Genomic DNA, 25,504 nt, shown 5'->3' on the forward strand with positions numbered 1-25,504 from the left:
CCGCTTCGCGGTTCAGGACTTCTTATTTTCATTTGTGGCCCTACCCTCGGCTCTGCCACAGCACCAAGGGTCTTAACTAAGGTCATGGCGGCCGCCATGAGTGCCCTTCACGCCAGGAGAGTGGCTGTTCTGCCTTGCTTGGATGACTTCCTCATCAAGGGCTCAACCAGCGTGCAGATCTCTGTGGGCACCCTATCCCGCTTAGGGCGGCTTCTGACTCCAGTCAAATCATCCCCGGTCGCATCAAAATCCGTCACCTCCCTGGGCATGTCCCTGGACACTCTTCGGGGCTTGATATTTCTCCCTCAAGTCAAGGCGACCGCTCTACAACAAGCGGTACACTGCCCTCTACGTACTCCTGTCACTTCATACGATTCAGTATGAGAGTGCTAGGTAGGATAGCGGCGGCTATAGAGGCAGTGCTGCTCGCTTAGCCACACCACCGCCCACTGCAGCTTGCGCTTCTAGCTGCCTGGGACAAGAGCCCCTTTTCCTTGGACGAACTTTTCACCTGACACCTTCAGTCAGGTATGTGCTTTACTGGTGGCTTCAGTCCTCTTCCATATCGAGAAGGAGGTTTGCTCCCCCAAGTGGACTGGCTACTCCTGACCACGGACGCCAGCCTCTTTAGTCTGGGGAGCAGCGTACTGGCTCCACACTGCTTCGGGACGTTGGACACCCCAGGAGTCTTCCCTTCCCAGAAATCATCCTGAAAATCGGCGCGATCTTCTCGCGCTCAGGTCACCCCCCCTTCTGCTAGCAGGTCGTTTGATTCGGGTCTAATAGGCCACAGCTGTTGCATTGTCCAATGTCAATCAGCAGGGAGGTACCAGCAGCAAGACAGCTTATCTCGAGGTCCTCAGGATCCTCACCTGGACCGAATCGACGGGGGGGTCTGTGTTTTCAGCGTTACACATACCGGGAGTAGAGAACTGGATGGCGGACCTTCTAAGTCTCCAACGCCTGGCCGCCGGAGAGTGGTTTCTCCACCCAGAAGTGTTCCCACACATCTGCACTCACTGGAGTACACCAGACGTGGAATTAATGGTGCTCTATAAATAATAATTAATAATAATCTAATGGCCTCATGGTTCAACGCAAAGGTACCCGCGTTCTTAGCCAGGTCACGTGACCCACAGTCCATTGGCGCAGATGCTCTAGTCTCCTGAAGTCGTTTCCGTCCAACTTACATGTTTTTCGCCTCTGCCCCTGCTGCCGCGAGTAATCAGGAAGATCAAGGCAGGAGTCCCGGTGATACTAATAGCACCGGACTAGCCCAGGTGCGCCTGGTATGCTGATTTAGTACAATTGCTCATGGCGCCTCATAAGCATCCCAGACTTGCTGACCCAAGGGCCCATTTCCCATCAGAACTCCAGAGCCCTAAAGCTGACGGCCTGGCCATTGAGACCTGGACTTTAACAAGAGGGAGATTCTCTCCTGCGGTCATCTCCACCATGTACAGTGCCCGAAAGCCGGCCTTCATCCCATATTTACCACCGTACGTGGAAAACTTTCCTTTCCCAGTGCAGGGAATCTAATGTCCAACCTATACCTCTGGCGATCCCCAGAATTCTTGATTTTTTTTTTTTTTTTTTTTGCAGTCAGGTTGCAAAAGGGGTTGACCTTCAGCTCCCTTAAGGGGCAGGTTTCATCTCTCTCAATATTCTATCAATACCGCCTAGCTTGCAATCCGCAAGTCAAGACTTTCCTCAGGGGTGTTTCCCATCTAGTTTCCCTGTATAAACGGTCGCTGGACCCATGGGACCTCAATCTCGTTTTGGACGGTATCCAGAGGTCCCCTTTTGAACCTCTTAAGTAATCTTCTCTTGCTCTTCTCTCCTGGAAGGTAACATTCTTAGTGGCGATTACGTCCATCAGACAAGTTTCGGAACTGGCATCACTCTTGCCGCGAACCCTTTCTGATCTTTCATCAGGACAAGGTGGTTCTACACCCCCTTCCGGATTTTCTTCCTATGGTTATTTCCCCGTTTCATATGAACGAGGACATTGTTCTGACTTCCTTTTTGTCCACACCCAGTCCATAGGGTGGAAAGGTTTCATCTTGTGAGGGCTCTCAGATATTACGTACCCAGGACAGCCCCTTTAGGAACATAGACTCCTTGTTCATCATTCTTGAAAGGCCTAAGAAAGGACAGGCAGCTTCATAGGCAACGCTGGCTCGCTGGATTCGCTCTGCGATCCAGGAAGTCTACCGCTTGCAACTTAAGCCCATTCCTAGTGGGCTGCGGACTCATTCCACGCGAGCAGTTGGCGCCTCTTGGGCCATTAGGCATCAGCCTTCAGTGGAACAGAGGTGTAAGGCTGCGACCTGGTCTTGCCTACATACTGTTTCAAAGCATTACTAAATCCCTACCCAGGCTTCGGCTGAGGCGAACCTAGGTAGGAAAATTCTGCAAACGATAGTGGAGTACCTATCTCAGTAGGCGCTCCTGGCTATCTGGGACTGGTTCCTAGTCCTTGGGTTGCATTGTTTACCCACTCATGGACTGCTTTAGGACGTCCCATGGTCCTGTGTCCCCCAATGAGGCGTCAGAGAAAAACTGATTTTTGTGTACTCACCGTAAAATCGTTTTCTCGTAGCCATCATTGGGGGACACAGCACCCACCCTGTTGCCCTGTTGGGCCTTGGTTCTCATAGTACCTTATTTGGTTATGACTCTCTTTTTTTTTTTTTTTTTTTTTTCTCATGTTCCTCTGTTGAGAAGTTTTTACTGTTTTTTTTTTTCTCTTACTGCTTGTGTACTAAAACTGAGGTTGCCTGGCCCGGCCATGGGGTGTATACTGCAGAGGAGGAGCTATGCTTTTGCATCTACTTAGTGTCCTCCTATGGATAGGCAGCATAACACCCATGGTCCTGTGTCCCCCAATGATGGCTAAGAGAAAACGGTTTTACAGTGAGTACACAAAAATCCGTTTTTCTAATATTCCATTATAACAGGATGTGTGTACCACATTACTTGTGCATAGCAAATGGATACGAATATTCAAAAAAGGGGTCAAAAACTGAGCCTGGAAACCATACGCCTATAAGTTTTAATCTCTTGACAAAATCTTTAAGAATTTTGTAAGACATGCTATCCTGTATCTTACTAAGAATTACCTCATGACCCAACATCAAAATGGGTTTGAGTGATTGGTCCTGTCAGATGAATCTGATAAGCTTCTATGAGAAGTTAAGTAAGGTAGGTTCCAGACTGGACCAGAAGAAGGTCATGCATGTTGTATATCTGGCTTTTTCAAAGGCATTCGATACAGTGCCACATTGGCACATAAACTCAAAACAATGGGACTACGTGAAAATGTGTAATTAGGTTAACATCTGGCTGAGTTATACGAAACAAAGGGTGTTTATTAATTCTGATTGGGTCACAATCAACAGCGCTGTATCACAGGGATCAGTATTGGTCTCTCTTTATTTGATTAATGCTTTTGTAGTAGACATAGTGTTAAATCTCAGTATTTGCAGATGATATTAAGCGCTGCAAGGTAATCAATATAAAGAAGGATTATTTTATATTACAGAGGGATGTATGTTAAACTCGGGCTTGGACTGAGAAATGGCAATTGAAGTTTAATGTAGATAGATGTAAGGTTTGCACTTGGGCCAAGAAAGTAAAATTTAATATTATGTACTAAATGATAAAACACTCGGTAAAATAGTCACTGAAAAAGTCTTGGATGTATGGTTGGACGGCAAACTCTATTGATCAGTGCCAGGCAGCTGCTGGCAAGGACTCTAAAATATTGGAATTCAGTAAAGGCAATTTGTCAGCAGGTTTTTGCAGCATAATGTAGGCAAAGAGATTCGTAACCCGACAATGTATTACTTAGATTACTGGGTGCAGCCGTTCTGACACAATGTGCATTTTTAGATTGTCATGTAGAAGTGTACACCGAGCTGTCTCCTCCCACACCAGGCTCTCTATAGAGATTGTTCATTGACTGTGAGGTGTCAGTCAGAGGAGGGGGGTGTGTGCCGGACAACATGTCACCAGCCAGTTAGCCACAGCAATGATGGTCAGGCTGCTAAAAAATAACATGGGCAGTAAACAAATGATTGGACAGTGACAATACAGTCATGCCTGAACTTTGTGTCTTAACCTTTACAGCATTCTAGCGTCAGGTTATATATCAATAATCTGCTGCCAGATTCCCTTTTAATAGAGGAATAAATTCTCATGACAAGAACATATTTTGCCTCTTTATTGGTCACTAATGCATCCAACACTTTAGAATACTTTGTACAAATTTGGGTGCACAATTTTAAGCCCCAATGTGTAAGGAGGACATATCTTAACTTGACTGGGTGCTGAGAAAAGCAACCAAGGTAACGAAGGGAATGAGTGACCCTCAATATCAAGAAAGGTTATCAAACATGGGGTTATTTAGTTTGGAAAAAAACAACATTAGGGGCAATCCTATTACAATGTAGAAATATATGAATGGACAGTACAGATATCTTTCTCTAGGCCAGCATCAATGACAAGGGAACATTTTCTACGTCTAGGAAAAAAGTTTTACTATTCATCACATATGGCGATTCTTTACTGTAAGAGCAGTGAGATTATGGAACTTTCTACCACATGATGTTGGATAGGTTGATTTACTATAAAAATTCAAGGAGGTTCTGGATAACTTTCTTGAAAAATATTATATTGCAGGTTATGGGCTCTAAATTCTGTGATGGGACGTTGATCCAGAGTACTAGTCTGATTTCCCGTTTGTGAAATCGGAAAGGGATTTTTTTTTCCCCTAAGGGGCAAATAGCATCTGTCTCATGGGATTATTGTTTTCCTCTGGATCAACATGTTGGGATATAGGTTTAGCAAGATGGTGTCTTCTTTTCACTTTAAAGCTATATTGATTGCAATATTTTATAAATGTCCCAGCTCAGAATACCACTTTATTATTTTGTAACCTTTGCAATCGGTTTAAAGTGTCACATGAGGTTCCTGAACTAGAAAAGGTTGTACATCCCTGCAATAAAGGAAACCAGTTAACACTGTGCACCCTTTCTTAAATAACTGAAAGGCCATGAACTGAGGATTCATATAACAGCACAACAGAAAAAGTATAAGGCCTAAAATATTTTTTTTTTATTTAATATATTAATATCATAGACAATTTATGTAACGTTTGTAAAAATGATGCTACAGATATAGGCTCACGTAGGTTAATCCCTCTTGTAAAGAAAAAATAAGTTTATTGATATACTTTAAAATAGGACAAACAACATGCAAATAGTGATGAATATGATAAAAACATTTACTTCTCTCCCACTAATGATGCACCTATATCAGTGCACCCTGCCTACCAATGGAGGATTTAACATAAGGTTGTGGTGCCCCTGCTCTACGGCGGTTGTCCCCCGCTGGCCCTCATAAGGCCCTGTAACTGACAATATATCTGTTACAAAATCAATAAATGAGGGGTACTTAATAGAGAGTGATGTTGCTACTTCAAATGCCTATGCCTTAAAGTGTTTCCCCCAATCTGGTTCATTAGGAGGCTGATGAGGTAATAAATGCAGAATGATGTCCTACTGCTATACTAAACACATGATATAAAAAGGTTATGGATGTTGCATCCTCCACATCATCCAGCTCCGTCCATTCCCTCCGCTCCAATGAAACGTGTGTTGGTGCGGAGGGAATGGACGGAACGCTCACTACCTTATCTTAGTAAGTGTCTTACTTAGTGGTTTACTATTTAAACATACACACTATAGCTATGTAATGCTCTCTGCATCTGAACTATGCCTACTGACTTTCAACCACTGCCAGCTAATCGAATACATAAACTCATTTGAGATATTTTACTAATACTGCTCATAGTGCTTATGATCGGTTATATTCCTTAAAGGAGCAGTGAAACTTTGTGGGCACATAAATTTATTGCATGTAGGCACTTTTAATTGCATTTAGCACTTAAGGCCCTGTCACACACAGAGATAAGTCTGCGGCAGATCTGTGGTTGCAGTGAAATTGTGGACAATCAGTGCCAGGTTTGTGGTTGTGTACAAATGGAACAATATGTCCATGATTTCACTGCAACCACAGATCTGCCAAAGATTTATCTCTGTGTGTGACGGGGCCTTTAGGCACTGTATACTGTTTTTAGCTAGTGCCTTATTAAAGGGCATCTATCAGCAGGTTTTTGCTACCTCATCTGAGAGTAGCGTGATGTAGGCAAAGAGGCTCTGTGTTCAACGATGTGTCACTTATTTCTGTGTGCAGCCGTTCTCACACAGTGAACGATTTTAGATTTTGCATGTAGCAGAGCTCTGAGAACTTTTCCCCGACCACACAAGGTTTTCAGTGTACATTTCCATAAACAGAAGCTACTAATCACAGAAGGAGATGGATTCGGACTAGAGCTCATGGCTGCTGAGACCCACTAATAATAAAGATAACGAGCATAAGCGAACGTTACAGGTAAACAAAAAAGGACTGTGAGAGAACAGACACAGGGCTGAAGTCTCTGTTTTAACTATAGCAGCATGCTCTCTTCAGATTAAATTGCAGAAACCTGCAGACGAGAGTCCCTTTTAAGTGCTTTATTAGTCTAATATATGAACTAAAGTTATTTATCTGGTTACGACATATGAGTTTATGCCCATTGATCTTCAACCATTGCCAGCCTCCTGATTACATAGACTCACTTGAGATATTCTACCAACACCTCTGATAATGTATATGATGGGCTATATCCCTTAAAAAAACAGACACTTTATATGAACATATATATTTATTGCATGTAGACACTTTAAGTTACATCTAGCACTTAGGCACTTTATATTCTACATACCAATATGTGAATTATATGGAATAGATAAAATATTTATGTGAATTATTTCTGTCCGCTCCCTATATCTGTACCACCATTTTTACAAATGTTTTATATAAGCTATTATTTTGATATAGTAAATGCAAATTTTGTTTAGGCCTTATACTTTTGTTAATTAAAGGAAACCAGTTGAGTAATGAGAACTTTAACCTTATGCATTAACAACATTACATATATAAAGGAAAAATGGTCTGTCTTCAAGTTGGAACCGGTTAATATTTGTGACCGCGTAGTATAGTTCCTAGAATGCTGAGGGGCAGGTTGTTTCTCATACATCCATTTATTGTTCAGTGTCTGGTGTAAAGACTTTTATTCCCAGAATACATATCACCAGGTCAATCTCTGTGCACAGTGTGCAAGCAATAAATATTTCAAGATTTTTTGCTCTGAAGGTAAAAAGAGATTGTAAATGCAACCGCGTGTTTTAATGCAGGCTGCAACATCGGATTACTCCAACTCAATCAAATGTATTCACCATTGCGCATGATGTAACGTAGGTGTTTTTGTGTATGAATTGCTAGAATGGCTTTGGATGAGATTGAACTTGTGTCTTTTGTTAGTGATTGTTTTAAAATCTTTCAATTACTAGAAAAGACAGACATGCGTGAATTTCAGCTCCATCTCGCAGTATGTGGTCAGTGGAGGCCTTGATAACACCGTGAACATCTGGGATTTAAAATCTAAAAGACTACATCGATCCTTGAAGGTAAGAAGTTTTTCATTATTTTCGGTGCGAATGACTTGGTCTAAATCGCAGTCCCTTGAATCGCCTGCAGCTGCAAGTTAGTACATTTTACTTATAGTCGTGACCTTTCTTTGTGAAACTTTTTATTTTTCTTTTATTTTAGGATCACAAAGATGAGATCACTTCAGTTACTTTTAATGGGAATGACAGCTATATTGCCTCGGGCTCCATGAGTGGTGAAATCATGTTATATAATGTTACTACCAATTTATCCAGTGCGCCTTTTGGTCATGGCAGCAGTCAGGTATTTATATATATGTGTCCTCATTTCTATGTACCTTAATGTTCTCTTTATTAAAGACAATATTTTTTTTTTTTTTTTTTTTTTTTTTAGCCAGTTCGACATTTGAGATATTCCCATGTAAAGAAGTTTCTACTTGGAGCAGCATCTGACAGTGGCAGCGTGACGCTATGGGATGCACATAGCCAGAATCCCGTACATATGTTTGACAGCGCTCACAAGGCCCCAGCATCAGGAATCTGCTTCTCTCCAGTAAATGATCTTCTGATGGTCACAATTGGATTGGATAAAAGAATTATATGTTACGATGTGTCCAGCAAAATGTAAGTGTTTAAATTTTGTCTTCTTGATCTATTTCGGCACTTTTTGGCAACTTCACTATTTATTTGTAGTGTTTTGACACCTCTCCACCAAAGTCTGTAGTCCTACACAAACTTCTTATGCCTGCCCAAGCTGACCTCTCACTTACACCTCATTCAGAAATCTTTTTTGACATTTGTCCTATTTGTGGTTTCATAGTTGGAACACAAACCCTTTATAATTTATGAGGTTTTCGATGTTTTTTTTTTTTGTAACCTGAGCGTCCACAAAAAAGAAACAAAAAAAACCTGAGACGTCAATTTTAGGTCGGAGTCAAGAATCATATTCACCATTGCAAGTCTTTGGTTTGTTGGACTTATAATCTATCATTTTTTTGGATTATAAGATGCACCTTTCCTCCCAAAAATTTGGGAGCAAAATGAGGGATGCATCTTAGAATCCGAATGTATGTTACTGGAAGGTGGAGGAAAATGTTGACAGGCGTCAGGGGCGATGCTGCGGGTTGTGTGCTGCAGACTGTGCGCTGCTCTGTGCTGCTATGGGCTGTGAGGCAGTGGACATCTTGTGAAGACGTCGGCGGTGCGGTCTTCAAATAATGGCACCTGGAGTTAATGCTTGTGCAGATGGAGCTCTCGGCTCAAGATCTCATTTGCACACGCGCCACCTCTTGCCCATTGATGTCCCAGCAGCAGATTTAAGGAAATTGGTGTGCACATGAGATCTCTGCTTGTCAGTGAGCTGATAACTCAGTCTGCGCATGCACCGACTCCGGACACCATTTCTTTGAAGCCAGCACCATCGATGCCTTTAGGATGTCGCCTGCGTCACCGCCTGCAGCCCACAGCACAGAGCAGCACATAGCTCACATGACACCCCCCCTTTTTTTTTTATTTATTTTTTTTTACCTTTTATTTTTCTCTAAATTTGGGGTGTGTCATATAAAACGAAAAATATTGCAATTGCCTTCCACTGTTGTCTGATTGAAGAAAACTTTTCAAAGATTAGGCAGCGCATCACAAAATAGTTCTGCTATTGTATACCGTATTTTTGGGACTATAAGACGCATCGGACCATAAGACGCACCCTGGTTTTAGAGGAGGAAAATAAAATTTTAAGCAAAAAATGTGGTCATGACACACTGTTATGGTGCGAGGATCTGCTGCCTACACTGTTATGGGGGTAATGTCCCCAAATTCTCTGCTAAGGTACCCCATCCTGGTAATGATCCTCCTGCCTTGTATATATACCCCATCCTGTTATATACCCCCATCCTGTTATATACCCCCATCCTGTTATATACCCCCATCCTGTTATATACCCCCATCCTGTTATATACCCCCATCCTGCTATATACCCCCATCCTGCTTATATACCCCCATCCTGCTTATATACCCCCATCCTGCTTAGATACCCCCATCCTGCTTAGATACCCCCATCCTGCTTAGATACCCCCATCCTGCTTAGATACCCCCATCCTGCTTAGATACCCCCATCCTGCTTAGATACCCCCATCCTGCTTAGATACCCCCATCCTGCTTAGATACCCCCATCCTGCTTAGATACCCCCATCCTGCTTAGATACCACCATCCTGGTATATACTCCAATCCATCCTGTTATATACTCCAATCCATCCTGTTATATACTCCAATCCATCCTGTTATATACTCCCATCCATCCTGCTATATATCGCCATCCATCCTGCTATATACCGCCATCCATCCTGCTATATGGCATGTATCCTGTATCACACAAAAAAAATAAACTTTTATACTCCCCTTTCCTCGCTCCATGCAGCGTTGCTCCTCCCCCTGTCTGTGGCGGCAGCAGCGCCGCTGATCTGTGTGGAGCCGTCACCGGTCACTTCCCTGCAACATCGTTCGTCCTTCTGTCTGCCGGCTGACCTGCGTGACTAGTGGCGCGCACAGCGATGACGTCATCGCTGTGCTCACCGCTCTCTACACAGATCAGCTGACGACAGACTGGAGGAGATTGCGGTGCTGCAGGGAAGTGGCCGGTGAGTATGCCGTACTGATTCACTGCACCCCGCGCTGATGATGATGCACGGGGACAGTGAATACAGCTGCACATGATCACTCCAGGCTATAGTTGCCAGGGGTGAGCACGGCAGGCTGTTTTAAAATGCCCGCACCTCCCGCCCATCATTCTGCCCACCTGTCAGCGCCGGCTTCAGAGCTGAGAGATGATGGGCGTGCATATGTAATGAGCGGGCCCACGTGGTCACGGCAGCCTGCTACAGCCTGCTCGTGCCACCGATGACTCGCTCCACCGCAACACCCTAATTCCCGGCCGCAGCCCTATATTCAGACCATTAGATGCACCCCCCACTTTCCCCCAACATTTGCAGAAAAAAAAGTGCGTCTTATGGTCCGAAAAATACGGATTTGTAAACTTTTCTTTTTTCTTCCAGTCTTCTGCAAACAGTTGTAGCTGATTCACCTCTGACTGCTGTAGACTTCATGCCTGATGGTGCTACACTGGCAGTTGGCTCCTCACGTGGAAAAATTTACCTTTATGACTTGAGAATGTTAAGCTCACCGATCAAAACCGTGAACGCTCATAAAACATCTGTGCAGTGCATTCAGTTCCAGCATAGCAGCGCACACAAAGTGAGTTCTGTTGGGTTTAAGCCCTATTTTCTTGTTGTATGATGCAGAATCCATTCTTATCTGTATGAGCTTGATCCAATTTTTCAAGCTGTTTAGATTTCGTATTGTTCAGCTTGGCTCTTAGTGCCTGAATTAAAAATGCGTTCTTCTACAGATAATTATTCCTGATCACAGTTCAGGATTGCCAATCTTAGTTTGTTACGCACAGCTGAACTGTCCAGTGCAAAATTTTCACATCAGGAAGGCTTGAAAATGTAAGGCGTAATATAACACTAATGACTGTTTTTTTATTTTTTTGTCTTATTAACATGTTGATTTTTTTTTTTCATGTCACCCTACAGTTTCTCCTGTACTATGGTGCTTTGGTCAACAATTTCTGGACTCATTGCAGAAGCTGCTCGACTTTTAGCTTCACTCAATTTTTTTTTTTTTCTTCTGTAGTTCAAGTACTTAATAAATTATAACATATAACACTCAGTGCTCAGCCGCTACCAGTGAATTTCTCAATTTCTCACACCGGGAGTAACAACAGCGTGATGTAGTGTACAGCAAAAAAAAAATGAAAAAAAACCATGGCCATCCGCCCCCGGAAGTGCTCTATTTATGGCTGGCTGCATGTGGGCGGAGACCCAATCTGCCCAATTAGTGACTTCCATTGGGGTTCAGATTAACTCTTTGTCCCAATCCGAACATTAGATAAAGTCCGGCTGAACCCACCGAACCAAACTTCCACGGGTTTGCTAATCTGTAGTAAACGCCTATATACTTTTTTGATTGAGCTCTGTATTTATACGTGTTATCCTTGCACCTAATGTACGTTAACACGCTTTGTTTTGGGGTTAGATGCACTTAAAATTAGGGCTGTGGAGTCGGAGTCGTGGTGTCGTAGTCGGAGCTGATTTTGGTGGAGTCGGTATAAAATGCAGCGACTCCGACTCCTAAAATATATAATAAATTGGGGACAGTAGTACAATGCAGAGTGTGATGAAAATATTTTTTATAGGAATTTGGGAAACTTATGAAATGTCCTATAAATGTCTGTTCTATTCCTGATCTAAGGCTGCATTCACACACAGCGTTTTTGCTGCGTTTTTTGAGGATACGTTTTTCAGCTGCAAAAGCAGATCAGCTTTTTAAAAAACCGCATCACCTGAATGGTTTTTGAGCTCATAAATAATGCTAATAGCAAAAGCAGATTAGAAAAACACCACACAAACTGACATGCTCATTCTTTGTGAGGATCCTCACAAATTGCTGTGTCTGAATGTCCTATCTTGAAACCCATTGCCTTTGCTGGGATGCCCAGAGTCACTGCATTTCACTGACTTATTTTGCCATCAATGTTCGATATGTTTGTGACAAGAAAGAAATTGTTAGTAAGACACTGGCAGTAAAAGATACTAAAGCTCATCACAGCAGCCAGTTTCTCCAGGCCTTAGTGGAAAAAGTTCTGCAAGATTAAGAACACAAAAAAGAACAGGTTCTTGCCATTGTAACGAACAATGCTTCAAACATAAGTACAATTAAACTGATGAATGAGAGTAATGAACAACAGCTAGAAGAAAATTTAGGATTCAGTATGTGTGAGATGGAGCCACAGTGATGTTCATGTAACTGAGGAACAAGCAGATATTACAACAGAAGAACAGCAAAATGATACTTTAGGATTAGATGATCGTGTTATGCACATGCTGCAGCTGGCAATAAGAGAGAGTCTGCAAGAGGGACCCCGGTTTCACACATCCGTATTTTCGTCGGTTTGGCGGATGCGGCGCACTCCAGTACTGTGTATACAGTACAGTGGCAGCGCGACAAACATGCTTTCATGTGACCCGGAAGTTGTGGCGCTGTCGCTGTACTGTATCGTACTGCACTGGCGTGCGCTACATCCGCCAAACTGGCAAAAAGCCGGATGTGTGAAACTGGGCGGACATGCTGGAAATCTGATTGGAAAAGTGAGGAAGTTGGTTATTGCCGCCAGAACCCCTAAAATTGATTCCATCTTGAAGAGACGTGCTGGGAAAGGGGCAATTGTTGATCAAGCCACTCGGTGAGGCAGCACTTATTTAATGACTGAGCGATTGCTTGAACTAAAATCAATTCTTATAGATATGGTGAACCCTAAAGTAACCTTAAATGAAGGTCAATGGACACAGGTGGCTGAATTGAAGGAATTGCATAATCACCCATTTACCGTGACTAAAAATTTACAAGCTGAGGATTTAATTCCTGGCATTTTCATAAGGGAGTGGAAGAACTTGCTATTTTGCCTGACCCAAAGAGGAGGTTTAATCACAGATGGCATTTCTGCATCAATGAAACGGAGAGAGACATAGCTATTGGAAAATAAAATTCTTCTGGCAGCTGTTTGTGGACCCAAGTCATCGTATACTGCTTGATGATCAACAGCTTACTAAGGAAAAGAAGCTCTGACTGAGGTAGCAGTTAGGATGAGCGGCTACAGGACTGCCAGGCGCAAGAGGACTTGGGGCCTGACAATGCTACTGCTGCCATATCTTCATCCTTATCAGATGAGAAGTTTAACTTTGACAAGTATTTGGATGACATGGAGCAGCAAAGTGTTACTGCAAGGAAAAAGATATCACTCCGTTTCCTATAGCAGCAGATTGACCATATTTCAGCAACATTTTTCACTTGCTCTCAAAGAAATAGAAAAAGTCAACGGTTCATCAAAACTGACTGTGCATGAGGCAATTCCTTTATACCCGGAAATTGTTAGAGCTGTTGCCCATGTGGATACGGCTTTGCCTCCAACCCAAGTTAGTGTAGAGAGGTTGTTCTCTAGCCTTAAAATTATTAGGTTACATTTGAGGTCACCTATGAAGGAGGATCTGATGGAGGCAACTCTTTCTTAGAACAAATTCACAGACTGTACAAATGTTATTTAGTATGTTTTTGTTGAAAATTGTTTTTTGCCCCTGACATAGTGTATTACATAGTGTTATATATAACACTGTCAGTGGCAAAAAACAGTTTTCAACAAAAACATACTAAATAATATTTAGTATATTTTTAAGTGAAAAATTTATTGTAGTACAATGTGAACATCAGACATTTAATCATTTTTATGATACAATAATAAAGATATTTAGATAGAACATAAAATATATTTATTGGAATACACCTTTAGAACACAAAAAACTAATAAATTGTAAATATGTAATATACATATATATATATATATATATATATATATATATTTATTTTGTGTGTGTGTAACTGAAAACTCCTATTGCTTGCTATTTGAATGGGATATTTTTCAGTATGCTCAAGCATGTGTGTATGGGGTAGTGTTGAAAGTTCTCTGCACAGCTTAAGGAAATACTATGAAGGAATAGCAGCACTTTATAAATGCATGCATTTGATCTAGCATGTGAAGGAGTGTTCTCAAGTTTGAAAGTTATCTCCTATCCAAAGGACCACCATGTCCTTCACCGATCCCGAGGACCAGAGCTTTGACGATCCTGGGGCTGAATGGTGTGGAGGTTGATCATGTGCACTGCCTCTCCATTCATTCTAAGATCAGCCAAGCTCTGTACTGTGCATGTTCCACCTCTCTCAGTAGTAATGAATGGAGTGGTAGTGCGCATGATTAACTTCTGCTCCATTTAGGTTCTCAGGACTGGTGGGGGCTGCGGTAGTCAAACCCCTGGCGATCGTAAAAATATCTCCTAACCAATGGATCGGGAAAACTTCAGAACACCTATAACTATTTAATGAGTGGAGTAAAGAAATGTATTTTAATATGTTAATATTATATATTTATGTTTTTGTTTAACAAAGTTATATATATATCCTTTGTTTTTAGACCGGTAAAGGATCAAGTAAATCATCTTTAGTAGCCTCAAAGAAGGCCCCAACCAAGTCAACTGCTTCTATAAGCGGAGCTCACATGATAAAAGATTTACCATCCAGTGTAACACTACCAGCGCCTTCACAAATAGCGGCGGAGACAGTGGATGCTAGAGAACGTGAACTGAATAGTGAAAAACCTGGTACAAATGTGTTTTGTGTTTTTACCATTATTTTTTGGGGGTGGGGGGGGGAGAATGGTAAACTTTTAGTCTAACTTGTCTAATATGAAAACTTTTCTTGTTGGAAATAGTAACCAAAGAACTGCGAAATTTAAAGCTAAAATGTTCCCGGTTGTTATAGGCAACATGGTCATTTATTTGTTTTTAAAAATACTGCCCATTGTTTGTCATGGGATCTTCAATTGTTTTTCTTTACTAATTTAAGTTTTTATTACTTCCTTTTAGGTATTCCACATAGTACAAGTCTTGACGTAATACCGTCAAAAGAAACAGACTATGCTAAAACAGCAGACTTAGCGTCAGTAGATTCCTTTGGAAGAAGTAGTCTAGGTGACATATTTTCTCCCGTTCGTGATGGTAAGTTTGCTTGTTAAAGAGCTTGCCAGCTCAGAATGAGGGTTCACACCAAGTACAGGCGCTCAGTGCTTCATGGCGTGGCCAAACATTTAAAGGGTCACTCCAGGGAGATGAAGAATCTTCTAACGTCCCTACCTTTATAAACTATAAAGATAGAATGCTCAATGCAGTTCTATTATCCTTAACCTGTAATTCAGTGTGACAGGAGCTGCTCTGTCTGCTCCCCCTCCCCTTTCAGACGTTTCACATATAAGGGGACCTGCTCCATGCTGTTGGTAACAGCATGATAATAGCTGTTTCTTTGCAGTCTGAGAATAGGGGGAATGGTCACACGCTCTGTTCTGTGACAGAAGCAGATATCAGGGGGCTGGCTGTTACTGATAGCAGGGAGCAAGACACGACCCTGAGGTGTCATGTAACGTCCAAGAAGGGAGGGGGGGACCATAGAGAGCAGCTCCTATCACACTGAATTACAGGTATTGTGAGGATATAGAACTGCACTGTGTGTCTCATCTTTATAGTGTGAGGCTAGGTACAATAGAATATTTTTATTTTATCTCCTCAGAGTACCCCTTTAAATGCTCCTTCCCACCTGCTTGTTTTCCATCTATCTCTGCCCTTCTCTGGTTCTATGAAGTCAAAGCTGTCAATCAAAGAAGGGAGGGAGTGGAGATGGAGAGAAAACAAGCAGGTGGGCTTAAATGATTGGCCCCACTATGATGCACGGGTGCCTGTATTTGGTCTGTACATTTATTCTGTGCTGACAGTCTCATCTCTTTAAACATATTTGGTTATTTAAGAACATTGGTTAAGATGGAGCAGATTATTTCCTTTTATGTTATATACGAACTGTGCTTCAGATTTGAGGATTTGATACTTTGTTGCAAACCCTCAACAAATGCATGCTGAGGAAGTAAATCTGTGTGTGTGAATCGGGTTTTGAAAGACCAAACGAATCGGCAACAGATCTGCTTCACTTAATTGTGGCCTAACATGGAATTTGAAGTTAAATTGCTAATACGATGTTTAAACACATGCTTACAATGTCTATTTTTTTTTCTCCTCAAGATGCTTCACACCTTAGACTAATGGAAGAGTTTGCATCTAAAGGAAACGGTAGGTGATGCTCTCCATATATGTTTGTCTAATACTTGTAGGTCCAAAATCAGGGACCTTCTCTGAACCGGAGACTCTTCAGCCATATAAACCTCTCTGTATTAATTTTCATTGAAAACTGTCGTGTTTTTCAGGGTTTTGCTTTTTCAGTTCATATTTTTAAATTTGTCTGTTCTTTAGTGTGGGTGCATTTCCATGCTTACAAATCGCCATCTCCCCATGTTTCCAGCTTCACTCTGGCCCTCTTCTGGGTCATGTGACCTCAGACTTGCCGGATCACACAGGATCAGAACATGCTTTCACAATGTAAACCTATGAAGCCTTGTTCTGAGTGTCTTTAGAGGAACATTAGCGGAAGCAGCAGTCCCGCAACTCTGGTAAGTGGGGAAGATGGCAACAATTAAGTATATTTATGCACCTAAATTTTATTACAGACAGATTTAGAAGGGAATAGTTGATAAGGTTTTTTACTGGGAGTACTTTTTGAAAACTCATAAAATCCAAAACGTGTCCTAAATTGCATCAGGTTTGTGTAGTTCATTGTTTAGGATTTTTGGTGCAAAATCCACCAGAAATCTATCACTCTTTAGGGCTCATGCAGACAACGAGAAAAAGGATCCCACTCTGATTAGCATAATCTGACTATTTTTCTCACCTGGAGCAGATACGGTTCTGTGAACCCAGCCTTACTGAGCCCCAGACCTTAGGCTATGGGTATTGTTTGTGTCATGGCCAAATGTGTAGCTTTGGTATTTTCTGCTCAATGCATTTTATTTCTCTAAAACTGGCATTCTCTGGTTTCACATCATGAATTTAAAGTTGCCACTTGTCAAACATTACGCTTTCTTGATTTCTGTAGGCTTAATTTGAGTTATTCCCTTTTAAAGGGAACCTGTCAGTATGATCAACCCTTCTAAGCCGTTTATATGGGCATATAGGTTATAGAAAGCTGAATAAATTGATGCCTTGATATCTGCGATCTGATGTCTTATCCCAGAGAAATCCATGTTTTTCTGATGTGCACCTAAGCTGTTAAGATCTATGGGCCGTACACATCTCCTTGTGAATCTGCCTCCAGAGCTTATTTCTTTGTCGCTCCTAATTGGGAGACCCAGACAATTGGGTGTATAGCTACTGCCTCCGGAGGCCACACAAAGTATTACACTCAAAAGTGTAAGGCCCCTCCCCTTCTGGCTATACACCCCCCCGTGGGATCACGGGTTCCTCAGTTTTTATGCTTTGTGCGAAGGAGGTCAGACATCCACGCATAGCTCCACGGTTTAGTCAGCAGCAGCTGCTGACTATGTCGGATGGAAGAAAAGAGGGCCCATACGAGGGCCCCCAGCATGCTCCCTTCTCACCCCACTTTCTGTCGGCGGTGTTAGTTAAGGTTGAGGTACCCATTGCGGGTACGGTGGCTGGAGCCCACATGCTGATTCCTTCCCCATCCCCATTAGGGCTCTGGGTGAAGTGGGACTTTCCCGGTCTCCAGGCACTGAGACCGTGCTCCATCCACAGCCCCTCTGCTGGATTTGGAGCGGAGTTTCCTCAGGGACAGGGCCCTGCTTCATCAAGGTACTCCGTGTCCCCGTGCATACCGCACGCACACTACAGCATTGCTGGGTGTGTTAGTGCGCCGGGGTTAACAGCGCTGCTGCGCTTGTGCCATTCCTCACTGCAGCTCTGCTGAGTGAGTAGACTTAGTACGAACGGCCGAGCCGACCGCTGGGGTCAGCGTTCACTGCGACGCGGCTGGGATTTGTGGTGCGCCGGGGACTTCCGCGCTGGCCGTGCATATATGACGGCCGCGCTTATTACTACAGTCCCCGGCTTTTGCGGCCTAGTTCGTTTCGTTCCCGCCCCCACACCTGCCAGTCAGGGGGAGGGCGGGACGCTGTACAGACCTTCAGCGCTGAGGGCTGGAGTCTGCTTTACATACTCCAGCCCTCACACTAGGCACAGAGGGACGCAGTTTCCCGCACTTTTGTTTGTGGCACGCCCACGGTCCGCCCCTCTTCACTGAACGCCGGCAGCCATTCCTGTCTGCACGCTGAGCTGCAGAGGGGAGACGGGGAGACCCAGACACGGGATTCTGCGACCTCACACCCGCTTTTCAGCGGGCGGTAAGCAGCCCTCAGGGGCTCACCCCCACTTGTGCCATAGTGTACTTTGTATTTTGTGCTGGCAATACTTTACACTGTACGGTCGCTGGTGATTTCTGCTATATACCCTCCTAGATTACTCAAGGAGTCAACAGCATGTCGTCCGCAGAAAACAACGGTGCCAGGGCACAGACTTTATATGCTGCTTGTACCGCATGTGGGGCTGCTCTACCGGCTGGTTCCACTGACCCCCATTGTGTGCAGTGCTCGGCCCCTGTGGCAATTGCTCGGCCGGGGCCTCTGCTGGACGTGACCCAGGGAGAACCACCTGTGAATGCTGTCCAGGTGACAGGGACGGAGTTTGCAGCTTTTGCTGACAGATTGTCTATGACTATGTCTAAAATTCTTGAAACATTGCAGTCTAGACCAGTAACTCAGACCATGGGCACTGTTGAATCATTGCCCCCTAGTCCCCCTCAGCTGGAACACTTCGGAGCTCCGGGGGTGTCACATGCACCCCAGGGTGACGGCTCTGACTCGGACGACAGTCGCAGACAACCTAAGCGGGCTCGCTATGAGCGGCCCTCTACTTCCTCACACTGGTCAGGGTCCCAGCGGGACGACTCTATGGGTGATGAGGCGGATGTAACTGATCAGGATTCTGATCCTGGGGCTGCTCTCAATCTGGATACACCAGATGGTGACGCCATAGTGAATGATCTTATGGCGTCCATCAATAAGATGTTAGATATTTCTCCACCAGCTCCTCTTGCTGAGGAGTCTGCTTCACAGCAGGAGAAATTCCATTTCAGGTATCCCAAGCGTAAATTAAGCACTTTTCTGGACCACTCTGACTTTAGAGACGCAATCCAGAAACACCACGCTTATCCAGATAAGCGTTTCTCTAAACGGCTTAAAGATACACGCTATCCTTTTCCCCCTGACGTGGTCAAGGGCTGGACACAGTGTCCCAAGGTGGACCCTCCAATCTCCAGGCTTGCAGCTAGATCTTTAGTTGCAGTGGAAGATGGGGCGGCACTTAAAGATGCCACTGACAGACAGATGGAGCTCTAGTTGAAATCCATCTATGAAGCTATTGGAGCGTCGTTGGCGCCAGCATTCGCAGCCGTATGGGCACTCCAAGCTATTTCAGCTGGGCTTACACAGGTCGACACGGTCACACGTACATCTGCTCCGCAGGTGGCACCATTGACCTCTCAAATGTCTGCATTCGCGTCTTACGCGATTAATGCTGTCCTAGACTCTACGAGCCGTACGGCGGTGGCGTCAGCCAACTCCGTGGTTTTACGCAGAGCCCTGTGGTTGAGAGAATGGAAGGCAGATTCTGCTTCCAAGAAGTGCTTAACCAGTTTGCCTTTTTCTCGGGACCGATTTGTTTGGTGAGCGTTTGGATGAAATCATTAAACACTCCAAGGGTAAGGATTCATCCTTACCTCAACCCAGACAAAACAAGCCCCAACAGAGGAGGGGACAGTCTGGTTTTCGCTCCTTTCGAGGCTCAGGCAGGTCCCAATTCTCCTCGTCCAAAAGGACTCAAAATGATCAGAGGGGCTCAGATTCTTGGCGGACTCAATCACGCCCAAAAAAGACAGCCGGAAGAACCGTTACCAAGACGGCTTCCTCATGACTGTCAGCCTCCTCTCTCCACATCCTCGGTCGGTGGCAGGCTCTCCCGCTTTGGCGACATTTGGCTGTCACAGGTCAAAGACCGTTGGGTGAGACACATTCTGTCTCACGGGTACAGGATAGAGTTCAACTCTCGTCCTCCAACTCGCTTCTTCAGAACTTCTCCACCGCCCGACCGAGCCGATGCTCTCCTGCAGGCGGTGTCCGCTCTAAAGGCGGAAGGAGTGGTGACTTCCGTTCCTCTTCAGGAACAAGGTCACGGTTTTTACTCCAATTTGTTTGTGGTGCCAAAGAAGGACGGGTCGTTCCGTCCCGTCCTGGATCTAAAACTGCTCAACAAACACGTAAAAACCAGGAGGTTCCGGATGGAATCTCTCCGCTCCGTTATCGCCTCAATGTCTCAAGGAGATTTCCTAGCTTCAATAGACATCAAGGATGCTTATCTCCACGTGCCGATTGCGCCAGAGCATCAGCGTTTTCTACGCCTCGTTATAGGAAGCGAACACCTGCAGTTCGTAGCTCTGCCTTTCGGGCTGGCGACAGCCCCTCGGGTCTTCACCAAGGTCATGGCAGCAGTAGTAGCAGTCCTGCACTCGCGAGGTCACTCTGTGATCCCGTATTTGGACAATCTACTTATCAAGGCACCCTCTCAAGAGGCATGCCAACACAGCCTGAACGTGGCACTGAAGACTCTCCAGAGTTTCGGGTGGATTATCAACTTTTCAAAGTCAAATCTAACCCCGACCCAATCACTAACATATCTTGGCATGGAGTTTCATACTCTCTCAGCGATAGTGAAACTTCCACTGGACAAACAGTGCTCGCTTCAGACAGGGGTGCAATCTCTCCTTCAGGGCCAGTCACACCCCTTGAGGCGCCTCATGCACTTCCTAGGAAAGATGGTAGCAGCAATAGAAGCAGTCCCGTTCGCGCAGTTTCATCTGCGTCCACTACAATGGGACATTCTCCGCCAATGGGACGGGAAGTCGACGTCCCTCGACAGGGATGTCTCCCTTTCTCAGGCAGCCAAGGACTCTCTCAGGTGGTGGCTTCTTCCCACCTCATTGTCAAAAGGAAAGTCGTTCCTACCCCCATCCTGGGCAGTGGTTACGACAGATGCGAGCCTATCAGGGTGGGGAGCAGTGTTTCTCCACCACAGGGCTCAAGGTACGTGGACTCGGAAAGAGTCCACCCTTCAGATCAATGTTCTGGAAATCAGAGCAGTCTATCTTGCCCTACAAGCCTTCCAACAGTGGCTGGAAGGCAAGCAGATCCGAATTCAATCGGACAACTCCACAGCGGTGGCATACATCAACCACCAAGGGGGAACACGCAGTCGGCAAGCCTTCCGGGAAGTCAGGCGGATTCTGACGTGGGTGGAAGACACGGCATCCACCATATCCGCAGTTCACATACCAGGCGTGGAAAACTGGGAAGCAGACTTTCTCAGTCGCCAGGGCATGGACGCAGGGGAATGGTCCCTTCACCCGGAAGTGTTTCAGGAGATCTGTCGCCGCTGGGGGATGCCGGACGTCGACCTGATGGCGTCACGGCACGACAACAAGGTCCCGGTTTTCATGGCACGGTCTCACAATCACCGAGCTCTGGCGGCAGACGCCTTAGTTCAAGATTGGTCGCAGTTCCAGCTACCTTACGTGTTCCCACCTCTGGCATTATTGCCCAGAGTGCTCCGCAAAATCAGGTCCGACTGCCGCCGCGCCATTCTCGTCGCTCCAGACTGGCCAAGGAGGTCGTGGTACCCGGATCTGTGGCGCCTCACGGTAGGCCAACCGTGGGCGCTACCAGACCGTCCAGACTTGCTGTCTCAAGGGCCGTTTTTCCATCTGAATTCTGCGGCCCTGAACCTGACTGTGTGGCCATTGAATCCTGGATCCTAGCGGCCTCAGGTTTATCTCATCAGGTGGTTGCCACCATGAGACAGGCTAGGAAACCATCCTCCGCCAAGATTTACCACAGGACGTGGAAGATATTCCTATCTTGGTGCTCTGCTCAGGGAGTTTCTCCCTGGCCATTTGCATTGCCTATTTTTCTTTCCTTCCTGCAGTCTGGGTTGGAAAAAGGTTTGTCGCTTGGCTCCCTTAAAGGTCAAGTCTCCGCGCTATCTGTATTTTTTCAGAAACGCCTGGCGCGACTTCCTCAGGTACGCACGTTCCTGCAAGGGGTTTGTCATATCGTCCCCCCTTACAAGCGGCCGTTGGAGCCCTGGGATCTGAACAAGGTTCTAATTGCCCTCCAGAAGCCGCCTTTCGAGCCTATGAAGGAGGTTTCCCTTTCTCGTCTTTCACAGAAAGTGGCCTTTCTAGTGGCGGTCACGTCTCTTCGGATAGTGTCCGAGCTGGCGGCGTTATCTTGCAGATCTCCCTTCCTGGTGTTTCACCAGGACAGGGTAGTTCTGCGTCCAATTCCAGAATTTCTTCCCAAGGTGGTATCTTCCTTTCATCTCAATCAAGATATCACTTTACCGTCTTTGTGTCCGCATCCAGTTCACCAGTTTGAAAAGGGTTTGCATTTATTGGATCTGGTGAGAGCACTCAGGATCTACATTTCCCGTACGGCGCCTCTGCGTCGCTCGGATGCACTCTTTGTCCTTGTCGCTGGTCAGCGTAAAGGGTCGCAAGCTTCCAAATCCACCCTTGCGCGGTGGATCAAGGAACCAATTCTTCACACCTACCGTTCGGCTAGGCTTCCGATTCCATCAGGACTGAAGGCCCATTCTACCAGAGCCGTGGGTGCATCCTGGGCATTACGGCACCAGGCTACGGCTCAGCAGGTGTGCCAGGCGGCTACCTGGTCGAGTCCGCACACTTTTACCAAGCATTATCAGGTGCATACCTACGCTTCGGCGGATGCCGGCCTAGGTAGACAAGTCCTGCAGGCGGCGGTGGCCCACCTGTAGGAGAAGGCCGCTTGACGGCCCTATCACGAGGTATTCCTTTACCCACCCAGGGACTGCTTTTGGACGTCCCAATTGTCTGGGTCTCCCAATTAGGAGCGACAAAGAAGAAGGGAATTTTGTTTACTTACCGTAAATTCCTTTTCTTCTAGCTCCAATTGGGAGACCCAGCACCCGCCCTGTTTTCTTAGGGAGTTTGTTTTTTCGGGTGCACATGTTGTTCATGTTGAACAGTTCAGTTCTCCGATGTTGTGCCTCGGATTGAATTTGTCTTTAAAACAGTTATTGGCTTTCCTCCTTCTTGCTTTTGCACTAAAACTGAGGAACCCGTGATCCCACGGGGGGGTGTATAGCCAGAAGGGGAGGGGCCTTACACTTTTGAGTGTAATACTTTGTGTGGCCTCCGGAGGCAGTAGCTATACACCCAATTGTCTGGGTCTCCCAATTGGAGCTAGAAGAAAAGGAATTTACGGTAAGTAAACAAAATTCCCTTCTTTATACAAAAGAGAGCGTTCTGGAGAATCTCGTGCAACTCTGTCTGACCCAGAGATCCTAACAGATCATTTACATATAAAGAAAATGTGAATTTCTCTGGAATAAGACATTGGATCACAGATATCAAAGTATAGTGTATAATTTTGTTCAGCTTTCCATGACCTACATACCCATGTAGACGGCTTAGGAGGGTTGATTCTTCTGACAACTTCCCTTTAACATGTACGGCGCAAGTCGCTAGCGGGATTATGGAGCGGGCTCATTGGGTAAGCTCACCCCATACTTTGCTGGTAATGTCTGTGTATTACAGCCAATACGACACTCCAAATCAATTTAGGTGCACAGATAGGGTCCAACCAAATAGTAATATCAGAAAAATACTCCAACCCTCAAAATAAAGCAAAGCTAGTTGTCTATTGTGATCTGTCCATTCACTACAGCGACACGGTTGCACTACCACAGCACTGCATAACTCATTATTTATTACAGTGTGCCTAACTGCATGTTTGAGGAAGGTCCCAATAGACCAAAACATCACACGTACTGCACATATTTTGGACTGTTCACAATAAATAACCACCATTGCTTTTTGTGTGCTGGAGTATTTTTCTGATATTACTAAGGGGTTCGACCCGATCTGTGCACCTAAATTGATTTGGAGTGTCGTACTTACCTATTTAGTTGGCTGTACTACAGCCAAGACCTGCCTCTTACAATAGCGGGTGGAGGGAACACGCGATTGTTAACCTGTTAAATCCCGCTGTTAACCTCTGACAGCTGCATTTATCATGCGCTGGCATGTGGGTACGCTATTCTAAGCCCCCATCGGTGCGCCCGTGTCATCATGGGTTGCCTATTGCCTGCTTTGAGAGCAGGGGTCTGCTGAAGACCTACATGCTTGTCATAGTAGTTCTCCTTTGAAACCTGCCTGTGGCTGGACTTCAAAGGAGACTGTGATTTTCACTATATTCAACATCGGAGGGAAGTATAGGCTTATTTATTTTAGTGGGGGGGAACAAGGTAAATGAGAAGGGGTTATCCAAGTAGTGGACATCCGCTTTAATTTAAAAAAATGACATTCCAAACAAAATACAAAAACCCTACACTAAAAAAAGCATGTTAAAAAAAAAAAAAAAAACACAATGGGGAAAAAATACACAAGTTACTTAGTTTAGAAAATAGGTGCAGAAATGATGCAGAAAATTTGCAACATCAAAAACTAACTAAAAACTAATCAACAGAATGTAGTCTTTAATGGAAAAACATATTGAACCTGTTACTGAGTGTGAAAGTTTCACATTTTTACAGCTGAAAGGGAACTGCGAGTTATTGTACCATCTGAGATTTAAAAGTGACCGGAGGTAGATGGTACTATTGAAAGAGATATGCTTTTTTAATACTTTATATTATGGTTGTTTTAATCGTAGACGTTGATTACTTGGCTCAGTTCAGTGCAATTCCTGCCTCAAGACGACATCCTGTAGGTTCCAATACTCAAGGGATGCATTCCTCTCCTTTACACTTAATTATTGGAAGTCCCATTAAAGAAGAAGATGAGCCCCAAGATGTAGAGCTTAAAACAAGAAAGCCATATATTGTAAAACAGGACGTAAACGAGAATGTCAAACAGGTAATCAGCACACAAAACTGTTTGTCTGTTAAAGAGGTTATCCTGCCATTGCACATCACATCCACTATATGAGTCATTAAAATAAATATTACATGAGATTCTCTGTGATAAAATGGCCTAAGTCATACTGGATGACTACCTATATTGCATAAATGTTTCATGTCCTTAATGAACCATGCAAAGGCTGTGATACTGCATACAATCATAGCCCGACCCCAAGGGTGGTATAATATGTGTGTGTGTGTGTATGTATGTATGTATGTATGTATATATATATATGTATGTATGTATGTATGTGTGTATATATATATATATAATATATATATATATATATATATATATAATGTATGTATGTATGTATGTATGTGTGTATATATATATATAT

General features: G+C 44.5%; 1 protein-coding gene across 1 annotated transcript in view; it reads left to right on the forward strand.

Annotated features, from left to right (window-relative positions):
* The window catches only part of NEDD1 (NEDD1 gamma-tubulin ring complex targeting factor), a 109,886-nt gene that overhangs the window by 47,075 nt on the left and 37,307 nt on the right, over positions 1 to 25,504 (forward strand). Inside the window, exons 4-11 of the mRNA XM_075344745.1 lie at positions 7,458 to 7,574; positions 7,717 to 7,857; positions 7,948 to 8,177; positions 10,605 to 10,803; positions 14,633 to 14,819; positions 15,084 to 15,215; positions 16,284 to 16,331; positions 24,917 to 25,119. Of these exons, the coding sequence (XP_075200860.1) occupies positions 7,458 to 7,574; positions 7,717 to 7,857; positions 7,948 to 8,177; positions 10,605 to 10,803; positions 14,633 to 14,819; positions 15,084 to 15,215; positions 16,284 to 16,331; positions 24,917 to 25,119 (1,257 nt within the window). The remainder of the gene's footprint in view (positions 1 to 7,457; positions 7,575 to 7,716; positions 7,858 to 7,947; positions 8,178 to 10,604; positions 10,804 to 14,632; positions 14,820 to 15,083; positions 15,216 to 16,283; positions 16,332 to 24,916; positions 25,120 to 25,504) is intronic.

The sequence above is a fragment of the Anomaloglossus baeobatrachus genome, chromosome 4 (genome assembly GCF_048569485.1).
Source record: "Anomaloglossus baeobatrachus isolate aAnoBae1 chromosome 4, aAnoBae1.hap1, whole genome shotgun sequence".
Lineage (NCBI taxonomy): Eukaryota > Metazoa > Chordata > Amphibia > Anura > Aromobatidae > Anomaloglossus > Anomaloglossus baeobatrachus.